This window comes from Pelophylax lessonae (assembly GCF_965119305.1).
Source record: "Pelophylax lessonae genome assembly, chromosome: 7".
NCBI lineage: Eukaryota > Metazoa > Chordata > Amphibia > Anura > Ranidae > Pelophylax > Pelophylax lessonae.
The window spans coordinates 54,407,636-54,427,054 of record NC_138774.1 but is presented as its reverse complement, the minus strand read 5'-3'; the positions used below and the strand labels follow the sequence as shown (position 1 = coordinate 54,427,054).

The 19,419-nt window shown below is 46.2% G+C and overlaps 1 protein-coding gene across 3 annotated transcripts in view; it reads right to left on the bottom strand.

The window, feature by feature from the left end:
• SPTBN4 (spectrin beta, non-erythrocytic 4) overlaps positions 1–19,419 on the bottom strand; it is a 353,544-nt gene that overhangs the window by 283,729 nt on the left and 50,396 nt on the right. For 2 of the 3 annotated variants that reach the window (XM_082262860.1, XM_082262861.1), the window contains 7 exons: positions 18,683–18,800; positions 14,769–14,927; positions 13,558–13,860; positions 11,740–11,890; positions 11,083–11,396; positions 9,405–9,964; positions 6,379–6,516 (listed from right to left, as the gene is read on the bottom strand). In XM_082262860.1, coding sequence (XP_082118986.1) covers positions 6,379–6,516; positions 9,405–9,964; positions 11,083–11,396; positions 11,740–11,890; positions 13,558–13,860; positions 14,769–14,927; positions 18,683–18,800 — 1,743 coding nt within the window. Of the gene's footprint in view, positions 1–6,378; positions 6,517–9,404; positions 9,965–11,082; positions 11,397–11,739; positions 11,891–13,557; positions 13,861–14,568; positions 14,712–14,768; positions 14,928–18,682; positions 18,801–19,419 lie in introns of those variants that run through there. The other variant, XM_082262862.1, reaches the window with a different exon arrangement.

Genomic DNA, 19,419 nt, shown 5'->3' with positions numbered 1-19,419 from the left:
CACCCCCGGCAGCCTGTGGAAGAAGAGTACTCTTCCAGATAAGGCCGTCTTGGAAGAATGGTCCGCAGACCAGCATTTCAGCCATATCATGCGCCGAAGGACCACTGCTGTCACAGACAGCCTAGAAACTAAGGGAGACGCATCCAGAGAGACACCACAGACAAAACTGCAAACCCCTGGACCAACTGGTCCACAAACTCGCAAGAGCAGGGGGAAGCTGTTCCCCCTCCAGATCCTGGCGCAAAAGCTTTGCCCACTCTGTTAAAGTCTGGGACACCAAGCTATGGTGAACACTGGCCTAAGGACCAAACTGGCCACAGGAAACATGTGGCGAACCAAAGTCTCGGCTCTCCCATCAAAGGAGTCTTTAAAAGCTGGAGACTCCTCCACTGGAATTAAAGTGGAGTTATTTGACCTGAAACCCTGAGAATCCACCACAGGTGGGACTGTCCACTTTTTTATACAGAGACTCTTCAAAGGGATACGTCTAGCAAAAACGCTTAGGCACCGACTTACTCCTGTAGGGGGCAGCTTAACCCAATGGTCAAGAATATTGTGGAGCTGTGTCCGTCAATGAACGAAAGGGAAATCACATTTTCTCTTTTGTTCATTGATGGACACAGCTCCTGGTATTCATGAGCATTAGGACATCCCAAAGCAGTGTTAAACATGAGGGGTGGGAACAACCAAAAAAATTCCCAAGGCTAAACATTAGTCAACCAAGCAACAGGAGCTCAACCAGACAACTGGAGCCTACCTGAAAAAAAAAACAATACACCCTCAAAGAGGATCAGGTCCTTTTAAACAGGCAAAACCTTGCGGCCAAAGGAAGCATCCGCAGATGGTAACACATCCACTTTATAAAACTTTGTAAAAGTGCGCACCGACGACCAGGTGGCCGCCTTGCAAACCTGCGTCACTGACGCCTGATGACAAAAGGCCCAGGAGACACTAAGAGTCCTAGTAGAGTGAGCCTTGACAGGGAAAGGAGGAACGTGACCCCTGATGGAATAGGCCTGAACCACTGTCTGTCTGATCCATCTGGAAATGGTCACAGAGGAAACAGACAACCCTTTTCGAGGTCTGTCCGTGAGCACAAATAGAGAGTCTGACTTCCTGAAAGACTCCGTAGCTGTCAGGTACACCCTAATTGCCCAGACCAAATCGAAGGCATGCAAGGCAATTTGCTTCGGATGTTTAGGCCCGGGACACTGGGAAGGCAAAATAATGTTTTGTTTAAATTAAAATCAGAGACAACCTTTGGAAGGAAAGACAGACAGTGGCGAATAACCACCCTGTGAATCACTAGATAGGATGAACGACAGGATAACGCAGCCAGTTCCGACACCCTGCGTGCAGAGGTGATAGCCAACAAAAAGGCCACCTTCTGGGACAGCGTAAGCAGGGGAATCTCCTGAATATTTTCAAAGGGAGGTTTCTGTAGAGCTTAAAGCACCAAATTGAGATCCCAAGGCGGCAATGGAGCCCACACTGGTGGGACCAAATGTCGGACACCCTGAAGAAAGGTACACACAGGTGTGTGGCCAAAGGTCGTTGGAAGACGAATGCCAAAGCCAACACCTGGCCCTTGATGGTACTCAAGGCCAACTTCTGTTTAACCCCCGTAGAAGAAAGGTTAGGATCCGAGCCACCGAAAAGGAGCAAGGATGAACCCCAAGCGACTCACACAACACAATATATGTCTTCCAGGTACGATGGTAGATCTTCCTAGAAGTAGATTTCCTAGATTTCAACAGTGTAGGAGTTACCGAATCAGAAAAAAAATCTATCCTTCAGGCACCTGGTGTTCAACAGCCAAACTGTCAAAGCCAGCGACTGTAAAGCAGGATGGAAGATCGGTCCATGGGACAGCAGATTTCCCCTGAGAGAAAGCTGCAAAGGAACGTCAGCGACCAGCGGTATCAGATTGGTGTACCAAGCCCGACGAGGCCAGTCTGGAGCCACTAAGATGACCAGAATCCCTTCTGTCTCGATCCTGCGTATAAGTCTGGGCAGAAGCTTGAGAGGAGGGAAGGCATAAATCAGCCGATACTGACCCCCCACGGGGCCACCAGCGTGTCTGTGGCATCCGCCTGAGGATCCCTTGACCGAGCCACAAACCTCTGCACCTTTCTGTTAGGCTCGCGATGCCAACAGATCCACCTCGGGGGTGCCCCACCGGAGACATAGCTGATAAAACACCTCCGGATGAAGGGACCACTCCTTTTGGTCCAACGACTGCCGACTGAAGTAATCTGCCTGCCAATTTTTCACCCTGGGAATGTGCACGGCGGAGAGGAGTGGAACGAACCATTCTGCCCACCTTAGAATGCCGGCTACTTCCAGAGCCTCCAGGACACTTCTTATGCCCCCTTGGTGATTGACATAAGGCACGGCTGTGGCTCTGTCCGATTGAATGCGCACTGGACAACCCTTAAGATGATCCGTCCAATGATCCAGACACAGTCTGATCGCTCAGGGTTCCAAGACATTGACCGATAGTCTGGACTCTTCCAGCGACCAGACCCCCTGAGCAGAATGCTTGCTGAGGACGCCTCCCCAGCCAGACAGGCTGGCATCCATGGTTACCACTGCCCAATACAAAGGGAGGAAGGATTTTCCCAGCTGAAGCGTCGGAAAATAAAGCCACCATATCAGGGACTCCCTCGTTCCCCGACTCAGCCGGATCTGATTGTCCAGAGACTGCGGAATCTTGTCCCATTTGGTCAGAATCTCGCTTTGCAGGGACCTCATATGGAACTGTGCAAAAAAAAACGCCTCGAAGGTAGACACCATCAGGCCCAGCACCTGCATGCAAGTCTGAAGGGACGACCTTCAGTTGGACAGCGGGAGGTGAATTGCAGCTTGCAATTTCTGGAGATTGTCCAGAGGAAGGAACACTCTAGCTAAGGCCAGAGTAAGGCCCAGATAGTCTAGCTTCATGGCCGAAGCCAGAGCAGACTTCTGAAAATTCAGAATCCAGCCGCACTCCCACAGGGTTCGTATTGTGATCTCCAGGTTTTCCACCAGAGCAGAGGGAGACTCCACTCGCAGAAGAGATCGGCCAGGTAGAGCAGTACCACGATTCCCCGTTGGCGTAGCAAAGCTAGCACCGGGGTTAACACTTTTGTTAAGACCTGAGGAGAAGAGGCGAGACCAAAGGGTAACTCCACAAACTAAAACTAATAATGATCTTCTCCCATAGCAAAGCGGAGAAAACGCTGGTGACTGGCACATACTGGAATGTGAAGGTAGGCATCCTTAATATCGATAGAGGCGAGGATATCTCCCTGACGCAGAGATGCCACCACCCTTCGACTGGATTCCATTCTGAACTTCTGTACCCGCACAAAGCAGTTGAGCGCCTTGAGGTCGAGGATTGGACACACTTTGCCTTTTTTCCTGGGAATGATGAACAGGTTTGAGTAAAAACCCTGAAAACGTTCTGAAGTTGGAACCGGGACAATCACCCCTTGAAGGAACAGGTCTTGTACTGCCCCAAACCGGCCCTGTAAGCGGTCTGGGGACAGGCGCAAGTTGGAAGAAAAAACCTTGCTGGGGGACAAGAATGAAACTCGATCTTGTAGCCAGACCGAATTACTTTGTGGACCCACTTGTCTTGCACCAGGGAAGTCCACGGATCCGGAATCTAGCAAAGACGTCCCCCCCTACCACCTTCATGCTGAAGGAGCCTTAACCACGGGTCTGGAGAAGCCCGATCTTGGCTTGCCAGACCAGGTTCGTTTGAATCCTCCAGAAGAGGCCCTGAAAGGCTTCGAGCCCTTGTCAGTCGACCCTGAGGGACGAAAAAAAACTTATGAGCTGAGAAGGAAGACCCACGTCTACGACGAGGTTCCTTGCTCTTAGTAGCCTGCAGGAGAAAAGTACTCTTCCCCCTGTGAGACCTTTAATGATGTCATCCAGGGTAGCTCCAAACAGGTGATCTCTTTGGAAAGGAAGATCAGTCAAAACCTTTTTTTAAGTCTGATCCACAGACTAGCACTTGAGTCAAAAGACACGCCAAAGGGCCAATGCCAAAACAGAGAGGCGAGCCACCAGGGGAGCCGCATCCAAAGAGGCATCACATATAAACTGCAGCCCCTGGACCAGCTGGTCTGCCAGCTAAGCAAAGGCAGGGGGGAGTTGTACCCCCTCCAGGACACGGTGTAAGAGCTTAGCCCACTCAGTCAGAGTTTGCGACACTAGGGCAATGGTGAATACCGGCCTCATTGCCAAACCAGCCATAGTGTACATATTGCGAGCCACAGCCTCCGCCTTCTGGTCAGCCGAATTCTTAAAGGCAGAGGACTCTTCAACCGGAATCATGGTTGCCTTGTTTAATCTGGAAACCGGAGGGTCCACCACCGGTGGCACAGTCAACTTCTTAAGAAGGGATTCCTCATAGGGGTAATGCTCAGCAATGCGCTTAGGAACCCCACGGGGATGCTTTGGTCGTTCCTACTCTTTAGCGAGAATTCTGTCAAAATAGGCAGGGAAAGGAAATACCTTTGCCGCTCTGGATGGCTTGTGAGTGCCAATGGGTACCTGTGCCTCCTCCAGAGCTTTAGCTGCACCCTCTCTCTTTAGGGTCTCACACACAGATACAATCAGTGCATCTACCAGCGCCTTTTCGTGCACGGTCACAGACGTGGAGGAATCACCCTCACCATTTCCAGGGAATGGTTGCAGACCCAGCAGGGTGACCCACGTCCGCGGCGGCCAAATTAGATTCAGTATCTGATGAGACAGATGAGGCAGGGGAAGGCGGGGGGGGGGGGGCTTTTTATTAGCCCGCCACCTGCAAGCCACCACCAACTGACGGGACACCAGGACCGCCGTCAGTGCATGGATGGATAGATGGTTGAGACCTGGAGGGACCCGCAGCCTCAGAGAGGGGATCAGGTGGGGAAATGTGCTCTAAAGACTCCATGAGTCACCAGGGAGGACCCGACAAAAGTAGTAAAAACATAGCTAAGGGACAACCCCCACCGCGCTGGCAGCACCACTCAGTCACCAGGCACAAGCATCAAGCAATCCTCAGCAGAGAGGGAGAGGACCCCACCAGACTCGCCACCCGCAGAAACAAGCGCCTGCAGCCACCAGGATAATGCACTATACATGCGGCGATTAGGAAGTAAAATCATCAAGGATTCAGCACCAGGGAATGAGGAGGGGTTCCCACTGCCAAAATCGCCACCTACAGGGTTCCACTGTCATGGCCGCCGCTATTTTCAATGGCAAACCACAGCAAAATGGCTGCCAGACTACACAAACATGGCCGTGTATAGGAATACTCAGGCTACAACAAAATGGTGGCCCCAGGCCTCAGGGACAGATCCAGGCAGGATGGGGGGCCCCTGGCAGGAGCCCCCACCAGGTACAACCCCCTCCCGCTCTGTTGATTGTCCGGTCGCCGGTGGCGCACCCCCCAGGCCCCTATCGCTAGAAAGCACCCTACCCCAGGAACAGTGGCCAGACCACCCAAACAGCCCCAGCGTATGTGGAGGGGAGGGGGGGCAGGTGAGGGACTCCGCAAGGGGGGTGTCTGCGGGAAGGAGGGGAACCCGGGGGTCCAATCGTCCCAAGAAGAGGCCCACGTCCGCCCTAAAACCCTCCAGGGGGAGAGGGGGGACAGCTACTCACCATACCAGGAACCAGACGGGCACCGCTCCAAGCAGAACCCCTCTCCATCAAAATGGGGGGCTGTCAGCCAGGAGAAACGCTGTGACTCGGGCCGAGACCCGGTCGTCTGCGACCTCGCAAGGCGTTTAACTTGCAGGCCAGCCCCCGTCCAGTGGGACTATGTCACGGCTGACCTAGTGCTCGCTGGCCAGACTGGGGTGACCACTGGATCTAGATTATCCAGCCCGTCGCCCAGTCCGGTAGTTGATTGTAGATCTCACAGGAAAATTCCAGGAGAAAAAATTATTATCTAAAAAGAAAAAAATTTGCCAGGACCAAAGATCCCAGCAAGAAACTAGGTCCTTACTCCTGACTAGGCAGAAAAAAAACTGAGTGGCTATAGCAGAGAGTTGGAGTAAACCCCCTGGGACTGCCCATAGGTGTAGCCAGAATTCTTTTCTGCCTAGTGTCCTTCTCCTGTAGGGGGCAGTATAACCAAATGGTTATGAATACCAGGAGCTGTGTCCGTCAATGAACGAAAGAGAAATGCTGTTTTAAGATCGTGAGGGGGTGATTCGATATTGCAATTTTTAAAAAGTTTAATCATGCAGCTCTAGCTTGAGCCCAGGGAGCAAAGCAGACAAATATTCTTCTATTTAAAATAAATACTTCTCGTCTCAGAGGTACATTGTGCAAAAAGCCTAAGAGATGAAAGTCTGTACTTCAGCCACTTACCACCCATGTAACATTGCTCACCTGCTGTTTAGGTGATCCTGACAGGCTCGGACCTCGGAGGAACTGGGATGTCCCCCTTCCAGCATCTGCTGCACTATCTGATTAACATCCAATACCCGACCCATTAGACTGTTCATTTCTTGGTCCAGGCTCTCAAACCTAAAATCCACAAGACAGAACCTTTGTTATAAAAGGACGATGACAGCTTGCTTGTATTCCCCTACACTTTCTAATTCAAAGGAAGAGAAAAACTAAATGGGCAATTATGAAATATCAAAGAAAGCATTTGGAAAGGTCAGCAGTTTTAACAAAATAGACAAGTACTTAAAGTGGAGTTCCGCCTCCCCCTCCAAAAATTAAAAGTCAGCAGCTACACATACTGTAGCTGTTGGTTTTTAATATTAGGACACTTACCTGTCCTGGAGTCCAGCGATGTCAGCACCGCAGCCAATGTATCCATTGGCTGTCGGGGGCTGTCGCCACCATTGCCGGTAAGGGAACCCGGCAGTAAAGCCTTACGGCTTCACGGAGGGGTCCCTACTGCTCATGCACGAAGCGCGCTGCGTAATCCTATTGGCTCGGCGGCGGAGGAGGGGGCCGAATTTCCGAGGGACGGCGCTGCGGCGCCGTATCCCGGAAGTGGGGAAGTGTACCTGTCAAAAACAGGTACCTGTTCCCCCCTCCCCCCTGAAAGGTGCCAAATGTGGCACCAGAGGGGGGGGAGGAAACAAAAGAGCGGAAGTTCCACTTTTGGGTGGAACTCCGCTTTAAGAAAAAGTCTATTGAGCAATTTTGATGACTCGCATTAATACTAAAGCTTTGGTAAAGTCAAATTTACCTTGTCCAGTTATAATGAGACATTAAAGTTAAAGGTCATATAAAAGAAAGAAAACATTATAGAGGTGTTTGCTCAGTTGCTGGGCTGTTCTAACATTGGCGCTTTCCTATTGGTCAATTACCATGATGAGCGGCCTTACTGGACAACAGGAATGTACAAGAAGCAGGGTGGGCTTTGCAAGGATTGACACAATCACAAAGTATCTTTTTTCATTTTGGATAACGTAAGGGAGGGTTATAACACCTGAAAGGTTTATTTTTGCCATCTGTGTCCCATTGGGGAGATTTCCCTTCACTTCCTGTCCCATAAATAATTCCTGCTCCCAAATAGGAAGTGAGCGGAATTCCCTGCAAAATAAAGTGATTTTTTTCTTCAATAACAAACATGTTACATACCTCCCAACTTTTTGAGATGGGAACAAAAAGTATGTGGGCATAGGACACACCCCCTACCACCCCCCGAAAAAAAAATTTGACAAAAAAAAAAATGACAGTAGTTAAATCCACAAGAGCTTCTTTTATATATACAACTATATGGATCAGACCAAAATGAGGGACAAGTGAGGAGGAAAGAGGGACCTTGTTTCAAATCAGGGACAGTTGGGAGCCATGTATGTTATACTTACCTGCTCTGTGCAGTGGTTTTGCACTCCTCTCCTAGTGTCCCCCGTTGGCACCCCTGTCCCCTCCCTCCTGCCGAGTGTCCCCACAGAAGGCAGCCCGATGTTGCCTCAGCCAATGAGGAGTGGGAGTGCCCGGAGAGCGGCTGCTCTTGTGCACATCCCTGGATTAGGATGGGGCTCAGGTAAGTATTGGGGGGGCTGCTGCACAAAGAAGGTTTTTCATCTTCATGCAAAGAATGCATGAAGGCAAAAAAACCTTGAGCCTTTAGAACAACTTTAACCCACTTCCCACCCAAGGACGTACGTACAGGACGCACCTACAGGCATCATCCTGATACCATTATTTTAAGCCGGCCACTCTATAGAAAGCAGAAGTCATTTGAGTGGCTAGTGGCCACCCCCCTCCTGCCTCTCACGGGCTCTTCGGCCCCACCGCGGAGGCCGGGAGCGATGCGGCTGGCGGTGATGGCTGCCTGGGACAGAGACAGAGGAACTGACGTCATTGTCCTCTCTCCGTAACCCTGGAAACCAGGAGCGACGAGTATTCGTCACTTCTGGTTCAGCTCCTTTGTTTACCTGGTTACCAGCGGACAGAGAAACAGCCGATCGGACCGACCTCGGTCTAATCGGCTGCATGGGGGGCCAGGTGAGAGATTTTCAAAAAAGAGGACCTGTCTTTTTAAACAAATAAACAAATAAAGTTTGTACAAAAAAAACGTGTAAAAAAAAAATCTTTGTTTAAAATAAATAAAAAAATAATTTTAAAGCGCCACCGTCTCACTGTGTGCTTACGCGTAAATGCAAATGCATACATTACTCCTGCACGCATATGCAAACAGTAATCCCACCACACATGTGTGGTATTGTCGCGAAAGTCGGAGCGAGAGGAATAATTCTAGTACCAGACCTCTTGTGCCACTCTAAACTGGTAACCTGTAAAGGCGTTTAAAGGTCACTGGTTGTGTTTCTCTAAAAAGCGGAGCTGGGACACATGGAGATTTTGTTTGACATAATCTGGACTCATCATATGGGTGTTGGACTTTTACACTATTTGCATGAACTTTTATTTTTACTTTACCACTAATTTGCATTTTTGTTTTTGCGTTTATTAATTTCTGATAGTGTGGCATGCTGCTGATTGAACAGTGACATATAGTGGTTGGTTTACTAAAACTGGAGAATGCAAAATCTGGTACAGCTCTGCATACAAACCAATCAGCTTCCAGGTTTTGTCAAAGCTTACTTGAACAAGTTGAAGTTAGAAACTGATTGGCTACAATGCACAGCTGCACCAGATTCTGAGTGCTCCTGGTTTAGTAAATCCCCCCCAAAGAATATTTAATTCACCCGATCAGCATGCCTTTAAGACAATTTATATTTTCTCTTGACTAAGGCTGGCCATACACTATACAATTTTCTTGTTCAACTTTCCTTTAGATTTACCAAAACCATGTAATATAGGGTCAAACCTAAACACTTTCAATTTGTATGCAGTCAGGCAGGCCCTTGCACTACATAGTTTAAGGTAAATCTAAAGGAAATTGAATAAGAAAATTGTATAGTGTATGGCCAGCCTAATTTACCTACCTGTGCTGGACAACCTCAACCTCCTCCAGTCTCTGTGGGATGTCCATCTTCACCAGCCACTGTTCCTTCTCATCGATCCACACTTCACAGGAGTTTACTTCACCAAACATTTTATAAACATCTAAAGCATCCTGAAGCCACTGACTTCTCAATGAGGCAACTTCCACCACCTCTCCAAAGAGCTGCTCCACCTCCACAATGCTAATCTGTACATCCACCAGGTTCCGGTACTCAGTACCAAGTTCAGACAACAGTTTCCTCAATCCAAGCACAGTAGCTTTGTGTTTCTCTATTTCCTCTGTGGCTGCACGATGCTTTTTGACCAAAGACTGGGTGGAATACTCATCATGCCCAAAGTCATCGCTGGACACCAGGCGATAGCTATCCTGCAGCCAACCAGCAAGCTCCATAGTGTCCGCATTGAACTGGTGGAAGTTGGAAGCCTCCTGGAGCTTTGAGTGGTGGGCATTTGCTGCTTTCTCAAGGTTCTCCCATTTCTGTCTTACTTCTTGCATTCGCTGGCGAAGTCCACCCATTCCTCTCCTCCTCTTACTTAGCACCTTGAAGAAAGAAGAGATTGAGCTTCAAAACATCTGAAACAAAAATTGCATGTGTTGCCCCATAACAGCCAGCAAAATACACATTTTCAATATTTGAAGAGGAACAAAACTGCATGAAAAACTAAGGGCCCCAGGAGCTCTTGCTGTAATGTGCAAGCATGCTCAAGTATTTTCACATCATGGCACACTTACCATGCAAATCACCCTTCCAGCAATGTAATGCATGTGCTCCATCTCACTGCCCCTTCATCAAAGCTTCCATCTTATACCAGTTTCCTTCCAGATTCAAAGTCTTCAGTCATGTAAGGATGCCATAACTCTCACACATGTGGAGTTTCTTAGCCTGGGCATCCAAGGCATGCTGAAACTGTATACTTTGTTATGCATGTATACCTGTTCTAGTGACTGTCAAAAACACTGTGGATCAATCTTGTCCTATATTCTACTGTATATCTAAGACAAAAAAGTGAAGCAAAATCCCCCTGATTAGACACAAACAAAAGAAAAAAAAAAAGAACAGTGGTCTTAACCATTCACTTTCGTTTTTTTTTTTTTTTTTTCGGTTTTCCATATACCTTAAATATAGTTATGCTTGCATCAGACATATTTACAAATAATGATTAAGAGCTATTTTAATATCACCTAGGGCTTGATCACAATAGCTCAAAATACTGATGATTATCAAACGCGCCTATAGAGTTAACAGGTGCATTTGATAAGCGTTTAACGAGCTTTAAAAACATTCCCCCAAAGGCCCTATGCATGCTTTCGGCGTGGCTAACATGCGTTTTTGGCACGTTTAAACTGCACCACAAGTGCCTATTACCTGTAACGTACTACCGTGTTGCAACTGCATGCCAGCGCAGTTTCGGTGCGTTACCATAGACTTGAAATGCTTCAACTCCTTTAAAATTCGACAATTTTGAGGCGAAGCGACTCTAACGCTTCATGTTTTAATAATGTGAACAGCACTGTGTGCTGTCCATAGTATCATTTGCACAGACGTTAAAAAAGTCCCTCAAACACCTGCTTTTAATGCCAGTGTGAACTTAGCTTTATAATTATATAGGGGTGATCAATAAATTTGCTAGATCTCAGCATTAAAATATGTGACTTACCTGCTCCCCCTTTTGAAGGGTCTGCTGTAGCATGGCATGCCTCCCTCCGAGTTCCCCCACAAAAATCTTATGTTTGCTTAAGAGACGTAGGACACTGCTCAGATCCTTCCCATAGCTTTGTGGAGCTGACAGAATCTGTTCTTTTTCTCGAATCCAACCCTCAGTCTCCTCTACCTCCTGTAAGAAACACCAAAGACGCTTGGATTCTTCCAGCTCTCCCCGACGTTTCTCTGCCTGTTGGCGAAGACCTTCCAAACAGCTCTTGACGTGCTCGACTCGGTTGCAGATAATCTGAGGGTCACATGGCTGGTAATCTGTGCAGCATTAAATCATAACAATTCCGATATCAGTTTACATCAGTTTCCACTTCAAATTATCTGCCTAAAAAAGTTTTGCTAGTAAAGTCATTAATTAATCATTCTAGTGAAGTGCCAGACACATTATGTTGGCCAAAGACTGACAGATCATCAACTAGAAAATGTGGAGATCTACCTGACCTAGAATTACTCATTGTGTATTCTGGCAGCCATGAAATGTGGTCAGTTTAGAAATAGCATAGCATAATAGTCAATGAAAGTTGTTCAGGTCATTTCTCCACATTTCTCTATAAAGTAAGACCGTGGAAATTGGTTTATGATGTTGTTTCGCTGTATTTACCTGAAAATTCAGTGAATTTTAGGGCTGCCTGGTTTAGGGAGTGGACTCTTTCAGTTTGGGCAGCGATATCAGCCTCTAGCAAGCTGTGTTTTTGCAGCAAATCTTCTACTTCCAACAGATGCTTTCCAAAATCTTTAGATGACAATGGAACCTGTGAAATACAAACATGATTAGTTATGAAGCAACAATGATGCACAAAGTGGTAAAAGTCCAAAGCAAAAAAGGGGGAGTCCTCTCATGGCAAAGTTGGGAACAAGTTGTGGGACTTGTGTTGTGGGAGTTGTGGTTGCATTGGAACCAATTCAACAAAAATATCTTAAAAGCAGTATTTATTTACTACAGTTTAAACTCTTCATACATCAAATCCACATAAAACATGTGCATTAATCAGGAACACACGTGAGACATAGATAACAGTTACATAAACGCAGAAAACAATTTCAACATGTTTATCAATGATGGCTTCTTCAGGCTCAACACTGCTCATTGTAGATACAAGTGTCATCCAAAGTTGCCATAAAGAGTAACTTTGGGTGATACTTGATGATGGCTCTCAATTTAATGTTCGCACAAATACCTCAAATGTGTGTTGCAATCGCTTTTTAACGTACATGTGAGAGACCTACCCATTTGTGTGTATGTGTGGAGGGACATGGGTGCTTTTAATTTTTTTTTTTTAATTTATTCTATTAAAATGTTTTTTGTTTTTTACACTTTTTACATTCTTTTTATTCAAAGTAGAATTCCAGGCTTTTACCAACTATGCTCAGAAAAATGCTCCCTCCCCCTACAACTATACTAACTACGATGTTGATGAAGGATGTGTATTCTTACCTATTTTCAAGTGCACTTGGATCCAGTCACATAATCGGCTCCCCTGTGTCAGGCAGCAGCCGCTGTAGGAGAGAGGAGGGAGTGCTAACAACAGATGGACCACAGTAAGCTTATGGGTGATGTCACCGCTGAGGTATTACCAGCCATTGTCAAGTGCTCTCTTCTCTCCCCTGTAGCCGGCGCTGGCTAAGACAGGGGAGTCTATAGAACCGGAGCGGCCTGAGAGAAGGTAAGTACTGTATATACATTCTTTTTTCTTACACAGGTTAGTTAGTATAAGGGTTATGAAGGGGGAGGGAACATTTTCAAGCACAGTTAGAAAACACCTGAAATTCAACTTTAACTTCATCGTTATTACAATTGGGGCTAACAAGCCCCCATGTGATAGTTTTGGGCAGGCGACAGGTACTCTTTATGGAGACATCAGGGGTCTATTAGACTCCCAATATCCCCCCTGCCCACTAAAGCAGGTAATGGAGCAGAGATCATGCTTGATTAGCTGTCCCTGGCTATAACAGCCAGGGAATAAAAAGCTCTGAAACTGGAAGCGACAATGCTTTTGTTTCATTAATTACAGAGGAGATTGGGGAATGGATGTTCCTCCCTCTCCTCTGTGTTTAGCAACCCTGGTCATTTACAGCAGTGTCGAGCTTCCCAGATAAATAGGAGAGGCCGGTTACCAATGAGAGCAATGTCAGGAGGCATGGGGGACCCTTCTCAGTACCTTTAAAGTGATTGAGCAGCTGTAGAGCTGCTCAGATCCCTTTTACTAAACAACCAATTACCGACTACAAAAAATGACACTGAGTTTGGTATAACTACTTGCTTACAGGATGTATACCTACATGCAAACTAGTAGTTTTAAAGGACAAGTTTATTTGTAAAAACCAAATAAGTTCACCCTCCCTTGCCTCCTGTCCCAACTAACTTAGAAGCCTCTACTGAAAGTAAATTTTGCAGGCGCAGCCAGAACTTAAGAATCACCTGCATCTCATCCATCCAGTCAATCATGTACACCATCTCCTGAAATATCTTCTGCAGTGCCAGGTTACGTTCCAGCCTCTTTCTTCTGGAACCCAGCAAGTCTTTCAGTAGGTTCCACTGTCTCAGGATGTTGTCCTTCTGAGCCGATATTCTACAGATGTCATAATATCCCTCTGACTCCATCTCCTGGGCCAGGTCTGCCACCACCTGGATCCGCTCCTCATAGGAGGAAATATCAGCCTCAATGGCCTCGTGTTTCTTCATGGCAGCCTCCACTGCAGACAGGTCATATCCGAAATTGTCCTAATGAGAGACAAATGGACAGCTTTGATGATTTCAATTCAGTCACTCAAGTCTAAATGTGAGAAACAGCCACATATAAAAGACATACTACTTGGCAGCCACTCTGCCTGACACATTATGTGGGATACAAGAAGTTGGTTTTAACTACCTGGGACAAAAGACACTGTTTCTCACTAAGCCATGCCTACCTGGAACACAAGATGCTGTTTCTCACTTAGCCATGCCTACCTGGGACACAAGAAGCTGGTTCTCATTAGGCCATGCCTACCTGGAACACAAGACGCTGTTTCTCACTAAGCCATACCTACCTGGGACACAAAACACTGGTTCTCACTAAGCCATAGCTACCTGGGACACAAGATGCTGGTACTCACTAAGCCATGCCTACCTGGGACACAGTACGTTGGTTCTCACAAAGCCATGTTTACCTGGGACACAGGACGCTTGTTCTCACTAAGCCATGCCTACCTGGGAAACAGGACGCTGGTTCTCACTAAGCCATGCCTACCTGGGACACAAAACGCTGGTTCTCACTTAGCCATGCCTACCTGGGAGACAAGACGCTGGTTCTCATTAGGCCATGCCTACCTGGAACACAAGACGCTGTTTCTCACTAAGCCATAGCTACCTGGGAAACAAGATGCTCATACTCACTAAGCCATACCTACATGGGACAACGTACATTGGTTCTCACTAAGCCATGCCTACCTGGGACACAAGACGCTGGTTCTCACTAAGCCATGCCTACCTGGGACACAAGACGCTGGTTCTCACTAAGCCATGCCTACCTGGGACACAGGACGCTGGTTTTCAGTAAGTCATGCCTACCTGGGACACAAGACGCTGGTTCTCACAAAACCATGCCTACCTGGGACACAAGACGCCGGTTCTCACTAAGCCATGCCTACCTGGGACACAAGACGCTGGTTCTCACAAAGCCATGCCTCCCTCATGGCAGCCTTCTGATCAAATCTCTGAGACAACAGCTCCAGCTTCTCTTGACGGATAAGCTCATTGCGCAGAGCGACCTCTCTGTCATGTTCGGCTTTCTCTAGCCATGTCCAAGCCTAGTAAAACAATGCAACTTGTATTTATTAATCAGTAAAGGGACACTAATTTTCCAAATATGTTATATAGATATATTTTTACATTTCTATATAATTTCACCTTGAATCCAGACCTTTTAGAACACGCCCACCACACACTGTGCAGCTTTACAATTGAGTGTAGTAGAAGGGACTAGTCTAACCAAGTGTTAGTTACGGCTTTCAGAGTCTCTGTTATATCATTACTGCTGTTTACTTAAAGTGTTATTAAACCCTCCTTGTAAAAATTTAAATTGAATGCATACTTTTGGTTATCATTGTTCCCTGTTTTTTTTTTTGCAGTCTTTACAGCTGTTGAGTCTCCTTTGTCCCCAGTGTCTCCCAGGTGCCACCCATATGTGCAACCCTCCCACCACCTGGTGCCTTGCTCATGGGACGAATGCACATTAGGGGCTGCTTGTGTTGTGCCCAGATGGTGCATGAGTAGTAGGGGTACCAGCAGCGTTGTAATTGTCTAGCAAATGCACAGTAAGGGCAGCTCATGCTGTACCTAACCAGTGCATGCATAATACTGTACTTAGATTTTTAAGCCCAGTACTGCGCATGTGTGAGGTGGACGCAGCTCTCGCGGAGCCTTTTGCTCATACACCAGGCGTTCTTCCAAGGGGAAAAAATGTCAGAAAAGTAAGAAAGTGGGGAACACAAAGAATTGTATTTCACACTATTTGCATGCAGTCTAATGTAAAGGGCAGTTTTACTATTAGGGTTTAATACTACTTTAAATTGGCCATAGACAAGAGATGTTTGTTATCTAATCTGCGTTTTGTCACCCAATCCAGCCTATTTTAGAGGATCAGGCAACAATCCAATGTCTGTAGACACCTGCAGACAGACCACAAGCAAGTTATCTCAAGAAAGTAACATCTGAACCATTTAGAAAATCCTTTCCTATAAGTAGTGTTTCCCCCAAGATGAGCTGGGGTTAGGAGATGTGTGTGTGCCCCTCCCTTTTCCACATCATGAACACTAATGCTTGGGCAAGCCAGGCATTTACTTTAAAGCTGGCTATAGATGATTTGATTTTCTTTCCCTCCACCACGGATGGAAGGAAAGGAAATTGCTTGATTCCTCCATCAACACAGTCAGTGTTGTTGGGGGGGGATCCCTCCCACATCGCTATTGTATTCTGCCAGCAGAGAGGCACGGGGAGCTCTCCTGGGGGGCAGAACACAATGATTACAGCAAGCAACTTTAACCACTGGCAGTAATCGCATGTAAAAAATCCGACAGGCTGGTTGTACCCAAGTTGATCGATGGATCGACTTGGGTACAATCAGCCTGCCCATAGATGGTTGTTGACCGGCCAAATTTTATCTATGTATGGCCAGCTTTAAGCAGAGACCAGCCGAGATTCTATTCATCTATGGGTAGGCTGATTGTACTCAAGTCAATTCATCAAATGAGGTATAACCAGCCTGTCTAATTTACTACATACAATGATTGCTAGCAGCTATAGCCGCTAGCAGTAATAATTGCATTCTGCTGGCCGGGAGAGCTCTCTCTGCGCTTAACCCCCCCCCCCCCCCCCCCCCGCCGGCAGAACACAAAAGTGATGTGGGAGGGACACAGTCATGTTGATGGGGGAATGAAGCCATTTTCTTTCCTTCCACCTGTTTGTTTTTTATCATTAGTGGGTCAAATCGATGTTCATTTTTGACTGCAGGGATGACAAAATTAGAAGGAGCAGGATGGGAAATTTTTCTCATACGAATTTCTAACGGTGAATGTGGTTTTAATTCGGTAAAGTCCATTCATTCCAAAATCAAATGTTAGAAGCAAACAAAATCTTTCTAGCGACATTCGAATGTTCTGAGAATTTTTGTATGAATTCTCCTAAAACCGATGAGAATATCGGATGAATAACTGTAACCATTTGCATGCTAGTCTCATATCGAAAACCAATAGGTTACTTAAGTTAAAATTCTTGTAAGAAGGGTGTGGATGTAGATCACCAGCTATAGTTTTGAGTTTCCAATATGTCTAATGGTTTTATTGGGTTTTTCTGCTGCAGACTCTTGCTGGGTGAATATTGTACCTGTCCCCCCCCCCTCCTCTTTCTGCTGCCCTACCAGTTTTTCTTTACCCTTCCTTTCTCCCCTATTTCCCTTCCTTCTCTCCCATATTCTTCCTCCCTCCCTTTTCCCACCAGTGCTCTGTTCATGTAGATATGTGGGGAGTTCTCGACCTAAGTACTATGCTACGACTTCTGATAAAAAAACTTTTATTGTATACAGGTATGTGGTGTTGCATATCTACTTTGACTATTCATGTCGACAGCTATGTACCGATGTCATGTTCTTTGGTATATTCTAATAAACCATTTTCTGTTAAAAAATACAATACAATAGAATACAACTTCAGAAGTGATGTAATGTAATGTATTGTATTGAAATCTATTCTTTCGTTTCTGCGCATGTGTGGTGTTGGTCACACAATTTTTTTCGTACAAATACTATACTGATTACACGAAAATTGTTTGTTCTGCTATATTGTGAGAAAAATGTTTGTGCTTGTCCCTTTGGATATTTTTGCATAAATTATCATGATTGGCTCTAAAAAGCTGTGTACTAACAAATAGATTATCAGACAATCACTCCGAATGCGTTTTTCTTTTCGTCCAATATTCTCTTTGTGTACACGGGCCTTAAGAATTTTTAGTCAATATTTTATCCAACTATGGCCATCTTAAGCAATAATACAAAAAAGTGGGCAAATCCGAAGGGTACATTTGCATGTACATATTGCCATGGTGCAAATCCCAATGGCAGCAATCTGATTCCTGCTATTGGATTTGACAGCTGCAAGCAGCTGACTGCGGACACTAAAGCCCATACACTGAATGACAGGCTGCTGGTGGCCAAAGCTATGACAGGCTGTCAGCAGCCGCAGCTTTGTTTGCGTCCAGCCATACATAATCACCACAGGTGATTGCTGGCTTTGTGAGCAGCCACAAATATCTGTGGCCCCCGACAGCCTGTCATTACAATGTACAAGCTCAGTCACCATAACTAGATGCTCACAGCTGTCAAACCCAGCAGCAGGAATCAAATGTAGCCTAAGGCTGCTAGTGCTCACAGACCTGCTTGGCATTTTACAAAGCTGCTGCTTTCGCATTAGAGTTGCACAAAGTATGTGGTGTGACCAAACTCAGCATCACTTTCAATAACCTGGCAATGTGACTAATGTTACTAACTTTAGTCACATCAACCATGTGTTAATGCCTAAAGTGCCCATTATCACCTGTGGACATTTCCAACATTAACCTTATGGGGAAAATTCACAGCAGGTTAGGGAGCCTTGACAATTTAAGGGTCCTTTCACATGGGCTGTCCGATCAGGTCTGTCCGATTGGACACTGCATTGTCCTCTATGGAGCGGCAGATGTCAGCGGACACATGTCCAATCCTGTCCACAAAAAAGAGAGCGATAGTGGTCCAATTTTCCATCCGTCCCGCAGATCGAATGGAAACGGACAGGCAGTCTGTTTCCATCCAATTTAACTATAGAGGATAGCAGGACTGTGTCCGGGTCTGCTCTGCACAGCAGAGTGGACATGGACCTGTCATCTGCCTGCTCAGCGGGGATCAGTGGAGCCACAACCTCCCGCCCCCGCTGAACAAACAGAATCCACTACACGAAGGCGCCAATGTGAAAAGGGACAAAGGCTAATATGATGTCCTCCCAGGAACAATGATTTACAGATAATAATGACTCACCTTATTAATATCAGATATGGATTTCCCCTCAGGTGGAACATATACTTTGCGTTTCTCCTCCCTCAGCTTGCTCTGAATGGTGAAGAGAAGAACCTCCAAATTTCCCTTCTCTTGGAATCTAGGTAAAAGTAACAACTATAGTCTGACTATGATTAAAACAACTAGGCAGCTAAAAAATAAATGTACCTAAAAGAACAATCCGGACCACATTTTTACTTTCCTAATTGTACTGTGTGTTTTTCCAAGTAGCCCTCAATTTTTTTTTTTTTTTATGAGTTTTTTTAATCTAATTTTTATAAAAGAACATTTAGGCTGGGTTCACACTGATGCAAATTGGATGCGGGTTTCCTCGCATCCAATTCACATAACAGGAGATTGTGACCGGCTCTCAATGGTTCCCACATCTCCTGGGCAGCCACGGAGCGAATTGCACAGGAGTCCTGTGTGTCTTTGGCTCCGTTTCAGGTCTGAATTCAGGCAAAAAGTCAGGCATGATTTGTCCCTGAAACGGAGAATAGGGATGCACTGGACCCCTGCTGTGAGCTGCGGCTGAATTAGGTGTAAACCTGGCCTTAAAGTGATATTAAAACCTTAAAGTGCCTCGCTGTCTTCTCGCTGGTCTTAGCGCATAGTATCCCATGTTCAAGGTGAAGGGTACTTGTTAGGCAATAAATGTTGCATACAAATGGATGATCCAGTCACTATTACGGTGCATATTGTTCTAAGCTCTAATCAAG